This window comes from Sinohyriopsis cumingii, chromosome 5 (genome assembly GCF_028554795.1).
Source record: "Sinohyriopsis cumingii isolate HCF-2022 chromosome 5, ASM2855479v2, whole genome shotgun sequence".
NCBI lineage: Eukaryota > Metazoa > Mollusca > Bivalvia > Unionida > Unionidae > Sinohyriopsis > Sinohyriopsis cumingii.
The window spans coordinates 145531498-145545563 of NC_142965.1; the positions used below are offsets into that span (position 1 = coordinate 145531498).

General features: G+C 34.3%; 1 protein-coding gene across 2 annotated transcripts; it reads right to left on the reverse strand.

Moving 5' to 3' along the window:
- Positions 1 to 1159: 1159 nt before the first annotated feature.
- Positions 1160 to 13712, reverse strand: LOC149800407 (NADH dehydrogenase [ubiquinone] 1 alpha subcomplex subunit 2-like). Of its 2 annotated transcripts, XM_089960046.1 has the most exons (4): positions 13426 to 13712; positions 7158 to 7264; positions 4437 to 4490; positions 1160 to 1437 (listed from the first exon to the last, which is right to left on the reverse strand). In XM_089960046.1, exons 1-4 carry the CDS (start codon positions 13515 to 13517, stop codon positions 1349 to 1351), a joined length of 342 nt encoding a protein of 113 aa, XP_089816172.1. In that variant the 5' UTR covers positions 13518 to 13712; the 3' UTR covers positions 1160 to 1348. The 2 variants fall into 2 exon arrangements, with proteins under 2 accessions (XP_089816172.1, XP_089816173.1); XM_089960047.1 differs by lacking the exon at positions 4437 to 4490 and having other exon boundaries at positions 13426 to 13674.
- Positions 13713 to 14066: the final 354 nt, after the last annotated feature.

Genomic DNA, 14066 nt, shown 5'->3' on the forward strand with positions numbered 1-14066 from the left:
TGGGAAATTAAATATATTTAAGTTAGTGCTGATCCATATGCAAATAATCTGATTACATTTTAAGAAAATATAAATCTTTTTTGTCTCATGCTGGACTTGATACTTTTTGATAACCTGCCATGTTCTTGTTATTGATTGTTATTAGTGAAATATGAGAACAGCAGAATCTTTTCTGGCGCCAGCAGACAGTTGTTATGGTTTTGGCTAAAGTTGCTGGCTCGCCAGTTGAAGGTCAAGTGTGCTTATGTTATGATCCTCTGTCCATCATGGGTATGTGTACAACTTTATTTTACAAGAGTCCCTCAAAGTTCTATTGTTGGAAAAAAGTTCCAATTCAAGATAAGACCATTTTTGTATCCACTGTGGTGGCCATACTGGATGAAATATGGGCATTATTTTATTTAAAATAAACAACATGCCATTAGAAGACTTTTCAAGAAGAAATAGCAGTAACAAGATTTTCAAGAAAACTGTCTGTGGATGCCTTTATTGGATGTCTGAGCAGCACCATTTTCATTGAGGACAATTAGTGACAAAACTTTCAATATGTTCATTGTGGCAGCTACATCTGTAAGTCAGATCAGCACCATTTTTTATTCAGGACCAACTCGACATTTAGGAGGATTTTTAGGTTACTGCATTTGTATGGGAAAATATTAATGAGTTTCTCGGATGGAATGATGCACGACCTTGGGAGTGCAGTATATCCATCTGACAAAACGAGTTCATGTTGTCCCATACAAATGCAGTAACCTTTTTATTATATGTTCATTTCTTGTTCTACCTAATGCTTAATTATATTAAAAAAATACACTACAAGAAAAAAAGTAACTGAATGTATGTCATATTCCAAACTAAATACACAAGCGCAAAATTTATCATTACACAACAACATTACTGTGCACTGTAAACTGAGTTATCTCATCACTCCCATATGTAAAAAATAATTCTTCATGGTCATGTAAGAGTTACTGAAAAAAATACATCAAAAACAAGAAAGGTTTACCTAATAAACCAACCTAATTACATTTAATTATCAAAAATGTTGTTTATTCATGATAACTGCTAAAGAAGGGTGCAGGAAAAGAATCTGATTGGCATAAGTACTAGAAAAGAGAATCACCAAGGTCATGCAAAAAAAATAATAACTACAGCTTGATACTCTCTAGAATAATTTATTATTTACATGGTATAGAGCACAATCTACTATAAATTGTTTATAAAACATCCATGAAATGCACCAAAGACCAGCAGGTTGTCTTCCCAAATCTATACTGTCTGAAGGACCTCTGACATTCTCTTTTGTGCTGCTCATACTCCTTAACTGAATATCTTGATAACTCCAAAGTTACGACTGATTAGCTAACTTCTTAAGAACTTCTAAAACTTGATGACTGTCCAAATCCATCAAAGATCTGCTGTCTTCTTTACCAAATTCTGAAAATGACAAAGAGAATTCAGCTGTCATATTCATAAAAATTGACATTAATATTGCAAACATCTGTTTGGTATGTGGCATGTTTCTGAACACGCATTAATAATATAAAAAAATACATGCTACATTACCCATAATAGCAAGCAGAAAATGGTTTAGTACAATTTTAATTAGCCCCATACCTGAGGCTGGTGCAAAGAACTAGTGATCGATTCACTAGTTCATACACGTTAGAAATGATTAAGTGATGTAAAAGTTGGGTACACCATGATTTAGGCATACATCTTATAATCATGATAATTAAACCTTTTATGTTCAATTTAGCACAACAGTTTGTTTAGTATTCACCATGGTAACATGATGAGAAAGAAGAAACCAATCTCTTTATACTCTCAAGTGCAATGGCATGCACGTAAGCTAGACCATTATTTGTCATACACAAGAGTAGAATGACATAAGCGTTCCCCTCATCATGGAGTGACCGTTTCATATCAAGGTTGATTGTACTACTTTAATAAATTTTTGTAGCTGTGTAACAGTGTATAGGCAGATACGCATCAGAATAACATGATGTAAACTTCCTTTTTACTGTTCAGTCATTGTGGATACTTAAAATAAAACCTGAAAAACCCATTTAGTCAGTCTTATTCAAATGTCACTCAACCATGCATAATAAAGTAATAATGAAGTCAGTGTTTCCCTTTACACACCTGTGCATCAGAGGTACAATGGAGAAAATTGATGCACACATTTTGTTGCCGTGCATTTTTTGACACAAAGGAATCGTAGAATGCAATAAGGATTTATTTAATATCCAATGCTATGGATGAGGGATAGCATCATGTATACTTTGAGCATAGGCACTGACTGGTTCCCTGTTTGTATGCCCCCTGTTGCACTCCGCTATTTGTGTAGCAGAGTACAATGCAGTGAGTATAAAAAACAGGGTACCAGACTAGCATTGGCAATGTTAAGATGGAGTAACTTCCCCATATCTCACAAGATTTCCATCGAGCTCAGCAAGATGTCAGCCAGATGTTTAACCTCAACAACTGTTGCACTAGAAAGTGATCTTCAGATTAAAACTGGGTGCACTAAGAATCATTAGCAAAAAAAATGAATGAAGCAGAACACAAAAGAGTAACTGTGGATCTAACTTTAATGAAAAATGGAGAGAAAAAATCCCATGACTGGAACATGGCACATCCATTAGGATTACCGATGTGACTTCGCATGATTGCAAAGACTGCAAAAGTGAATCCTTTCATGACAGGGTTTAAGAAATTTGACAAATATGACATCATTTGCCACAAGATACCTGGAGAACACATTATCACCCAAGATATTCTTTCACAACAAAGAAATCAGTAAACTTGCAGAGACAAATGCATTATTTGGATTACAAAGTCAGGGGGTCATTGCAGATTTTGTTGGTTTATAACTTTGCTGCAATAAAAGAAATATCGTAAAGTTCAAGTGTAACTTATTAGAAAGAAGATGGATTGATAGCCTCTTTGATTTTTGGATAAATGTGTTCTAGGACAAAGTACAATGAAACCGATGATAGTAGACATTTTATGACAGGTAGTAAATTAATTGCCATTTGGTTAAAAAGAATTGTTTGTCTTTTTGAATTGGCTTATATGTAATGTGTTGGTCTATAATATTGCTACAAAAAAATGTACAACTTTAAAAGAAAAATAAACTAATAAAATTATTTAACTGGACAAGGCATTTGTTTGTTAATTGTACATGTTGGTTTATCTGTATGTTTATTGAGAAAATAGTATGTTGTACAAGTTGTAATATCCTATTTCAAGCTGAAAAAGTCAGATGAAAATTTGTCAGTTTATTTTTGACTCCCACATTATTTATTTGACCCATTGTTCAGACACCAAAGTTTTTTAAAATCTAAATTTTACTCAAGTGATTGTAGTCCAACGTAGGATTGCACTGCTTGTAATGTAAAAAGACTGAGTAATCCAATGTCAAATTTCATTTTCATTCTATCAGAAAATATCTAATGTGAATCCACTTTTTGGGGAGTGTACTAGTACAAATTTTATGTGGACTTGGTGGTTGCTACAAACCTAAAAGTTAAAGTCCTAATGAAGAAGGATTCTACTATAGAAACAACAGGACCACTTTCCTAACCCATGACTTTAAAGCCCCAATGAACATGTATCCTTCTGCAGAAACAAAATGACCCCTTTCCAAACCCATGACTTAAAAGCCCCAATGAACATGTATCCTTCTGTAGAAACAATAGGACCCCTTTCCTAACCCATGACTTTAAAGCCCCAATGAACATGTATCCTTCTGTAGAAAAAAACAGGACCTCTTTATTAATCCATGAATTTAAATACTGATCAAATCAACAAAAATTAATAATTTCACAATAGTAAAAATGACATTTTTGTTATGTTCATGGAATGTTATTAAGACAGCACTCCAGCTAGATACAAATAGAAAGATTTCCCCATATCTGCCCTTCCTCTGACTACACAGACTGCTTATGCACTTGCCACTTATTCCATTTCCTTTTTTTTAATTCATATAAATTTGTGTGTGTGTGTGTGTGTGTGTGTGTGTACGATTTTAATTTTTAACGTAGCCTTAACAATTTCCCAGTCATAGCACTAAAGTGGCCTGCAGTGTGTCAGTTTATAGAGTTGTCTAGCATTGGGGCATCATGCCACAGACATGTAGCATCATGTCCCATGCAGTCACATTATCCTGACACCAGGCTGACCAGTCCTAATACTAACCTCTTAATGCTAAGTGCCAAGCAAGGAAGCTGCTAGTACCGATTTTGTGTTTAGCATGACTCTGCCAGGGTTAGAACCTGTGACCTCTTGCATCCAAGGTGGATGCTCTAACCACTTAAGCCACCGGAGCACTGCATGCCTACTTCGACTTCCAAATACATGATATTCCAATATTCATCTATGGCATGATATCATTTGATTACAAAAATTACCCCTTTTGGTTATAAAATTACCCCTTCTGTAAAAGACGTCCCTCTTGCTAACCTCTCTACCTGGAGCACACTGCACTGAAAAACAGATATTGAAGGGAGGCCTGGACTCTATGTGTATCTTGCATTTTATCTTGCATACATAAGCATGTATCATATCTATTTAACATATATTAGTACTCTCTGGTCTTAAATTAACAGAAAGAGTGAAAGCCAGCAAGTTTTTTAAAATTGAGCAAAAAAATGTATTTCCCTAGAATACAAAAGTGAAAATTTAAAATGAACCAACAACATTGTGAATTAAATCCCAAATTGTCCTAAAAGTTCTAGCACAAGTCCAAACATATTAAGGTCCAATCAAACTCCAGCAGTATTCCAAACAAAGTCTAATAATGAATGTGTGGATGTGACCATAGTCTTGAATATGCTAATGTGCCAATGGCCTGTTATGTGGTGGTGTGTTAACAGTCTTTTGATGTATCACAAATAATATAATCCAAAACTTCTTTGATTTACTTCACTGTAATACCAAATTAAAGAGTTAGTCCAGGAAGTATTAATGAGCATTTTGTAATTCCAGTGAATGATTTAAATAAATCACCCAAATTAAAAATGAACACAATAAAACTGATTCCACTCAGATGTTATGGTAGGAATGAATAATTTTTTAAGTAAACAACACTGATGTGAAGCTAAGTCACAATAATGATACCAGGATGTAGGTCAGTCTCCTCTAAAACATTCAAAGTTGTCCACAAGTTTAGGAGTTTTCAGGTGAAAAACTTAAATGCCCATGGCTCAGAATCAAGTAAACACGTTTACCTCTATTAATAATGATCTGAATATTTATTCTATAATCAAGAAATATCACCTACGTATCATGTTGTTTACAAAATAAATGTCACTAGTCAGGTACACCATTAATTTTAGACGAAGGGTCTATTACAAAACACAGAGATACTTAACATATATTCATGGCAAAAAGCCAACAAATAACACAAATTAAGTATACATAGCAACATGCATCTATCACATCTAACACATAAGTGCATTTATCATATTTAACATACCGGTACCTATGTATATATATCATATCTAACATACACATGTATATCTATCATATCTAACATGTACATGTGTATCTAACATACACTGGCACAGCTATCATATCCAGCATACACTTGTTTATCTATCATACACATGTACATCTATCATACACGTGTACATCTACCATATCTAACATACATCATCATCGCTAGCCAAAGTTCCAATATGTTAACCCTAATTACACCTTGGAGGATCAAGCAGATATTTCTGTGCTCTGGGTCTGTCAATTTCTTTGCAAGCAACATCATTCAATTAAAACTGTTGAAATCTGAATACTGTTCCTACAGGATCGAGACAAGGGGAGCACATAACTTGAATGGACTCATAAATAAGCAAATACACCTGTAATAAAATGCATATATGTATAATATAGAGACAAAACTCAAAAATTAATTCAAAACAAAAGGTCAACTGCGGATATAATTTTATTTGAGCTAAATCATCAAGGAAAAATACACTGTAATCAAAGTAAACATTTTATACAAATTTGGTATAGAAAAGACCATTATTCAAACCAATACACATATTTACAGACAAGACTAGTGTTCAAACCGGACCGCTCTGGTGGCCTAGTGATTAGAGCATCCACCTTGGATGGGGGACATCGTGGGTTCGATCCCCGGCAGAGTCATACCAAAGACTTACAAAAATGGTACTAACAGCTGCCTCGCTTGGCGCTCAGCATTAAGAGGTTAGTGTTAGGACTAGTTGGCCTGGTGTCATCATAAAGTGACTGGGTGGGACAGACAGGACCAATATTCAAACCAATACACAGATTTACCAACAAGACTAGTATTCATAACAATACACATATTTACAGACCGGACCAGTATTCAAACCAATACACATTTTACAGAAAAGACTAGTATTCAAACCAATACACAGATTTACAAACGAGACTAGTATTCAAACCAATACAAAGATCTACAGACAAGACCAGAATTCAAACCAATAAACAGCTTTACAGACAGGATCAGAATTCAAACAAATACACAGATTTACAGTCCAGGTTTCTGACTTTTCTCCTGTTACATATGAAACCTGAAATTTAAAAAAAAAAACATAAAAGAAATCCATGCCAAATTATGAATTTTTTCTTACCTAACTATATAACCTATTTTCTTTTTCCCCATATTTATGCCCAGTTCGTTGGGCATTAATGTGCCTGCTGCATCTTCCAGTCCTAGCTACAGTATGCCAGTCCTAGCTACAGTATGCCTGTCCTAGCTACAGTATGCCAGTCCTAGCTATAGTATGCCAGTCCTAGCTACAGTATGCCAGTCCTAGCTACAGTATGCCAGTCCTAGCTACAATATCCCAATGATATATTAAAAAAGATACAAATAACTGCCATTACTGAGGGGCCCCAGAGTGGTCGAGTGGTCTAAAGTCCTCTCTATTACAGATCATTGCCATCTCACCTCTGTCTGTGTGGGTTCAAGTCTCGGATTCAGCCAATGTGGGTATGTGACAAAGCCTGCCAGTAGCTTCTCATGGGTTGGTGGTTCTTTCCGGAATTCTTCCTCCACCATTAATACTGGCCACCATGTATAGCCTATCGTGTGCTGAAAAATGACATTAAACCCTACAACAAAAAAGCCATTAATGAAACTGTTTTACTGAAATCATATATCTTACCATATCTTGCATATATTTTTGGCTGCACACCACTGCATTCCCTTATAAGAATTGGAAACTGTGGATTGCTTTTCTTCAATGTCACATAATGCTGTTCTATAAAATTTCTGCAATACAGACATAATAATCTGTGCATTATAATACAGACATAATAATCTATGCAATAGTCATACAAATGTGCAATATAATATAGACATAATAATCTGTGCAATATACATAATCTGTGCAATATAGACATAATAATCTGTGCAATGTAATATAGACATAAGAATATTTGCAATATAATACAGACATAATAATCTGTGCAATATAATATAGACATACTAATATGTGCAATAGTCATACTAATCTGTGCAATACAGACATACTAATCTGTGCAATATAATAGACATAATAATATGTGCAAGTCATACTAATCTGTGCAATGTAATATAGACATAATATGTGCAATATAATATAGACATAATAATCGGTGCAATAAATTTTGTCATACTAATCTGTGCAATGTAATACAGATATAATAATATATGCAATATAAAATAGACATAATCTATGCAATATAATATACAGACATAATAATCTGTGCAATATATTATAATCATACTAATCTGTGCAATAAATTTTGTCATACTAATCTGTGCAATGTAATATAGTCATAATAAGCTGTGCAAGATAACATGATTATAAGGGATGTTTCATTTAAACATACATGTTACCCAAGGAAGGAAGTTTTGCAAAGTAAATTTCAGACTATACTGATTACTCAAAGAGTTCACATAAAAATTATACAAAATTCTGAACTGCATCTAAGGCAACTATTCCACACTAAAAGTGTTTACCCTGGGCCCCATGAATGAAACAGCCCTAATAAAAACATGATAACTCAGGCAATTTAAGAACATGTCTATATTTATTCTGGTGATAATATACAAGGCCTGAAATAATTAATATAAAAAAATTAGCAGTGAAGAAATTGCAGCCTTGACATTAACATGTCAAACTAACAATTAAAATGGCAAGAGACTCCTAAATAAAAGGTGCATTGGTGAACAACACTCAAAATATTTAGGAATCATAATTTCGTAAGGTCAAATTTATATCCATATTGCCGAGTTTACTGCAAAGGCCTCTCTTTTAATTATGCTTAGACAAATATTTGATCATTAAATTAACCCATGGGGAACCAACAAAATGGTGTCCAAATTATTTACCTGCAGCCAAGTGTTTGGTGATTGTTACTGGTCAGATGCAACACCAATCCACAGGTGTTAGCTACTTATTATCATATTTAACCAGTTAAAACTATAACACCAACCCCCTCAGAATGAATCCTTAAAGAATTTGTCTTTTGCCAATGCACCATCGTAAGATCAAAAATCATAAGAAATTAAATTGAGCACAAAACCATCACCTTTACTGATCTTATATAAAGTATGTATTGTTATTCTAAAATTCATTACTAACGTACTTTTACAGAATTCTGTTGTTATGACTCTATGGTCTTAAACTAAGTAACAGAAAAGAGCAAAATGCACAAGTTTGGTAAAATGTAACAAATAATTTATTTCCCAAGAATACAAAGTGAAAATTTAAAAAGAACTTGAGTATTGTGAACGAAATCCAAAACAGCCCTAAAAGTTCTATCACAAGTCCGAAAGTATTGAGTATTCCAAATGAGTTCCATTGGTGTTCTAAGTGAATTCCAAATTTGAATGTGTTGATGTGCCATTAGTCTTGAATGTGCTAATGTGCCAAATGCCTTTATACATCACAATGACGTAATCCCAAAAGTCCTTGAATGAATTGACAATAATCCAAAAATAGTCATTTAGTCCTAAAGTCCAAGATCATCATGTAATTCATGTGAATAATTTAAATAAATAAATCTTCTCAAATATTAACTGAAACACTACTAAAACTGATTCCACTAAACACTGATGTTAAGATATGAAATAAGTAATTCTGAAGTAAACAACATTTTTAAGAACTGCTAAGAAACAAAACAGAGCTAGGATAAGGGTCATTTTCCCCATCAAATTCCTAAAAATAAAACTGCTTCTAAAATATTCTTTATTTCTATTAATAATTAAAACAGAACTTGAACTCAACATTGTAAAAATGTTTACCTCCAATTAATAAATTATTGTAATATATAAACTAAATTCAAAGATCAATATTAGCTTTTTAGTATAATGTTTACAAAATGGCAAGACTAGTCTGGTAGGCCCTGAACTCAATTAATGACCAAGGTCAACCACACAATAATCATGGAGAAAAGTCAACACACAATACAAATTAAATATACAGAACACAAATATACATAACACAAATATACATAACACCATTCATTCCTAACTGTTGAGTAATCTGTATCTTAGATGTCATTACCAAACTTCCAGACAATAATTTATGCACACAGCTGAGTCAAGAAAAGTGGACCATTACTAGTGCTGGGAGGAAGGTGTAAGGATTGTTCCAATATGCAATACTTTCATTGCAGCAATACAGTATTTGGCATTTAATCCAGTCTACACTGGATTAACTTATTTGTTGGTTTCATCTAAATCTGTCCATATACATTAACACTGATTTTGTCAGATTTAATTCCTGGAGTGGTTATATATAATAACCTTGTAAGGAATATTGATTGATATGTAGCAAAATAAACTGAATAATTCCCATTCAAAGGTACAGTACAGCTCATGTGTATATTCAGAAACCCACATTGCAGTGGGGGTAAAGAGAGAGCAGAGAGAATAATGAAGAAAAAGACCTCCACCATCTCTCTGCTTGTCCTGATGGAGTTGCTATGGTGGCTCTTAGCAAATTGCCCTGCACACCAGGCTTTATTTCCAAGTCATCAAGGATGACTATCTGTATTAAATGGGCATGGATTATTGTATATGACCCATGAAAGCATGCTCTTTGGAGGTTCATCAAAGAATTTTATCTACATCATTATCAAAATTTCCTAGTTCTAATGAAGAAAATATAATAGATTTAATGCCAAATCAAATTTTTGATAATATTTAATAAATTGCAATGTCTCTAGAACTGTACTAATACTACGGTACTTTCTTCATTTAGAAATGACTGATCTACAACTTTTGCAATAGATTTATGCTTTTACTTTATACAAAAGAACTTTGAACAAACTTGTGCACTGACTCGATGAGGCCATGTTGTGCATCATTAAAATTGTAAAGTTATCCAGCTGTTTAAACACGAAAAGTAATCCTCTGAGGGATGTACTTTTAATTCCCACTGATGGCTGCTTCTGTTAAATTACACTAAAATGAGAACTATGTTTTGTCCTTATAAAGAAATGACCCAGTCACGAAGGTGAATACACATGTACAAAGCTATTCAAAAAAATAAACAATGTAGAAAGCAAAGCCTAGGTATTATGCTACTTAAGATTTAACTTTAAAATGTAATTATATATGTGAGACAATGCAATGTGGAATTTGCAAGAAGCATTGTAAGTTCAAAGTTGTTTTCTGACTGGACTTGTATTTGTGAAAATAAGGAAAAAAGCAGCTGAGCAAATACTACTTACCAATGCCTAAAATTAATACACATACATAGACAAATAAATAAACCATAAGTTTGCAATGCACTGTTGTAATCAAGCTATATAAAGGAGTGGTTACATTATGAAAACACCTCCTTCTAAAAATAGATGCACTCACGTCTGCGTTGATTTGGTTGGAAACAAAGGTTTAATTCATATACCGACTATAAAGAAGCTATGTCTGTAATTTTATGCATTTTAGCATGTTATGATGAATAGTTATGGTAATGTTTTATCTGCAACAAAAAAATGAGGACAAACAGTATGATCTGAAGACATCTGCCCTCATGTACATGGTACGGGGGTTGTTTCAAACACATTTAGAAACCTTTGAAAGTGCCATTATTGTGAACTTTAAGAAGGGTAGTTGATTAAGCATTCTTACTAACTTGCAATTACAATAATATAATCTGATTACTCAATTAAAATTTGTTACAATGTAGTTTCTATTAATTTCTTTCAGAGTCATAGGGCCAAAATAACTTGAAAATAAAATACTGCTTAAATCCAGTGTTAAATGCAAATATGAATACTGGCAAATGGAGGGAATAATGAAAATAAGTGAACATACATATATATGTATGTAAGTATTTATGTATGTATGTCTGTGTGTATGTATGAATGTATGTATGTATGTATGTATGTTGTTTTAGGGTTAAACACCGTTTTTCAGCACACGATAGGCTGTACATGGCGGCCAGTATTAAAGGTGGAGGAAGAACCCTCAGAAATCCCTGGAAAGAACCACCAACCCTCAAAAAGCTACTGGCAAGCTTTCTCACATACCCACATTGGCCGAATTTGAGACTCGAACCCACGCAGAAAGAGGTGAGATGGCAGTAATCCATAATGGATAGCATTTTAGACCACTCAGGGCCCCATATGTATATTAATATATATATATCGTGTTTCTTGCTTTGCATCCTCTTCTCCCTATTGAGCTCTCAGTTTTCCCTGTTCTGTCCAAAAGAAGAAGTCACTTCTCCCTAAAATTCATGCTTGACCCTTGCTATATATAATCATGGGATTAAGGAAGTGTGATTTAACCTCGAGATCTGTATTATAAAATGGAACTATGTCAGTCATTTTCTTACTTGAAATTTTATCTTGTGATGAATGAAACAACAAAAGTATCAAAGTCAGAAAAAACAGCCTAGCCACATAAATTAAATGGTCAGTCTCTTGCAGTACATGTGTAAGTAAAAATTGAACAAGTGTGACAGGGTCATTACTTGGTTCATAAATTCAAAATCTGCTCTTTTTTCTTATGGTTTTATTTTAAAACAAAAGTAGCTGTCAACTGGAATCTAATTGTCCAAACTTTAGAGAATTACTTTTCATGTTTAAAACAGCAAGATAGATTTCCTATTTTCAAGAAAGTTCAATATGGTGTGCCTTTCATCAAGTCAGTGCTAATATTGTAAATGAAGTAGGTGAACCTTCTTAATTGTACAGAACAGAGCTGTCCTAAAGAGTTCTCTGTTACGGATCACTGCCATTTCACCTGTCTGTGTGGGTTCGAGTCTCGGATTCGGCTAATGTGGGTATGTGAGAAAGCCTGCCTGTAGCTTCTCGTAGGTTGGTGGTTCTTTCCAGGTTCTTCCTCCACATTTAATACTGGCCACCATGTATAGCCTATCGTGTGCTGAAATGTGGCATTAAACCCTACAACAACAACAACAGAACAGAATCAGATCAGGTCAAGTGTTACGGGTTTCCAAAATTTCAAACGGGCCCTTACTGTTCTTGAAAGGGCACAAAAGCAAAACGGTTACATTTTAAGTGACAAGTGACTATAGGTTTGTGTGTGTACATTGGTTTGGGGTGGGGGAGAGGTCCAGAAACCACGGAAAACCCTCAGTTCACCTCACCGAAATCAACCCCTTCAGAATATACAAGACTTAAATCTGATTGCAAACCAAGCAGGATGTTTCATTCTTTCGTTGGGTGGTCTTCATTTATTGGCTGTCAAACAGTAACCCTTCCTTTGTTAATGACCAGACCATAATTTGAACTACATGTATTAAGTGCAACATGCCAAGTCATTTATTTGATATAAATGCACCTTTCCCAACCTGAAATTGATATCGTTTTCGGTATTCCTGGCTTCCATTGCATTCCAGCCAACTTAAATGCAGGTCAATGGAACTTGAAAACGTGTCCAATTGCTTGTGTGAGAATTTAAATTTATTATAAAAATGACATCAGAGCAAGTCAAGTCTGACTAAAATATTATGACAATAATTTGTAGAAGTGCGTCGATATGGACTGCAAAGTGTGAGATATTCCCGAAAACCTTACTTATCGTTCCGATGTTAATCGACATTGGAACACACTAAACAGCACCTAGACATCCAAAGCATAAATCTCGGGGTCGCTGTCTTACATTACATGCCAAGTCCTATCCCAGGGTCATGGGGTAATCTGAGGTAATTTCATCATTGGGTGGGATTTTTTTTTTTTGCTTCAGGTTATTGCTTTTTTTTAATATTTAAGCTCTCGTTGAGCACCTATGTATTTATGAACCGGAGACGAAATATTAAATTTGGACTGTTATCCCTATTAACTTAAGTGCCACAACTAAACAGCGATTAATGGAGGTCATCGAAACATTCCTTTTTTTCATCGACATTCAAAGTTGTACAAACAGTATGTTACATTCAAAATGTTTTCATATAAAAGCGCTTCTCATACCTAACACCTTTGCTCGTGTTCGATTTTTGACATAGGTGTATTCTCAATTCTTTAAGATGCTTTCCAAAACGAAGGGCAGCTGCAGACGCCATTTTACCTTCCGACCTGGCTGGTTTTATATTCAATTTCTTCTAGATTTTATATAGAAATTTTGTTCCTAAACCCGGCTAATCTATATCACTAGACGCTGACTTCCTATATATTTATCAATAGAGATTAACACTGATTAACACTTCAATGATTGAGAGTTCTTTTTCATAAGTAGGCTTCCTCTAAAAAGCTATCATTACTCTAGTCTGGTTCCCTACTTCGCATGCTCAGAATATCATAGGTGGCGCTCTACAGAACGGTGAAATTTACATGTGTAACGTGCACAAGGGAGAGAATGCTAGCATACATCTTTGTCATGTGGACATAGAACACAATTAATTTTACTATATTTCCTCTTCATTTGTTTCTCAATACCGACCTTTCCACTGTGTGACCATCAATACAAATCATATGGTAATCTAAAATACCTTCAAAGATGACTTTATGGTGAAGTTCTTGTCAAAGGTTGGCTTGCATTTTTTTGAGAGGCTGGACTGTCAACAGATTAGCATGTAAACAGAACACAGATTTCACTTCCGGATCATCACCAA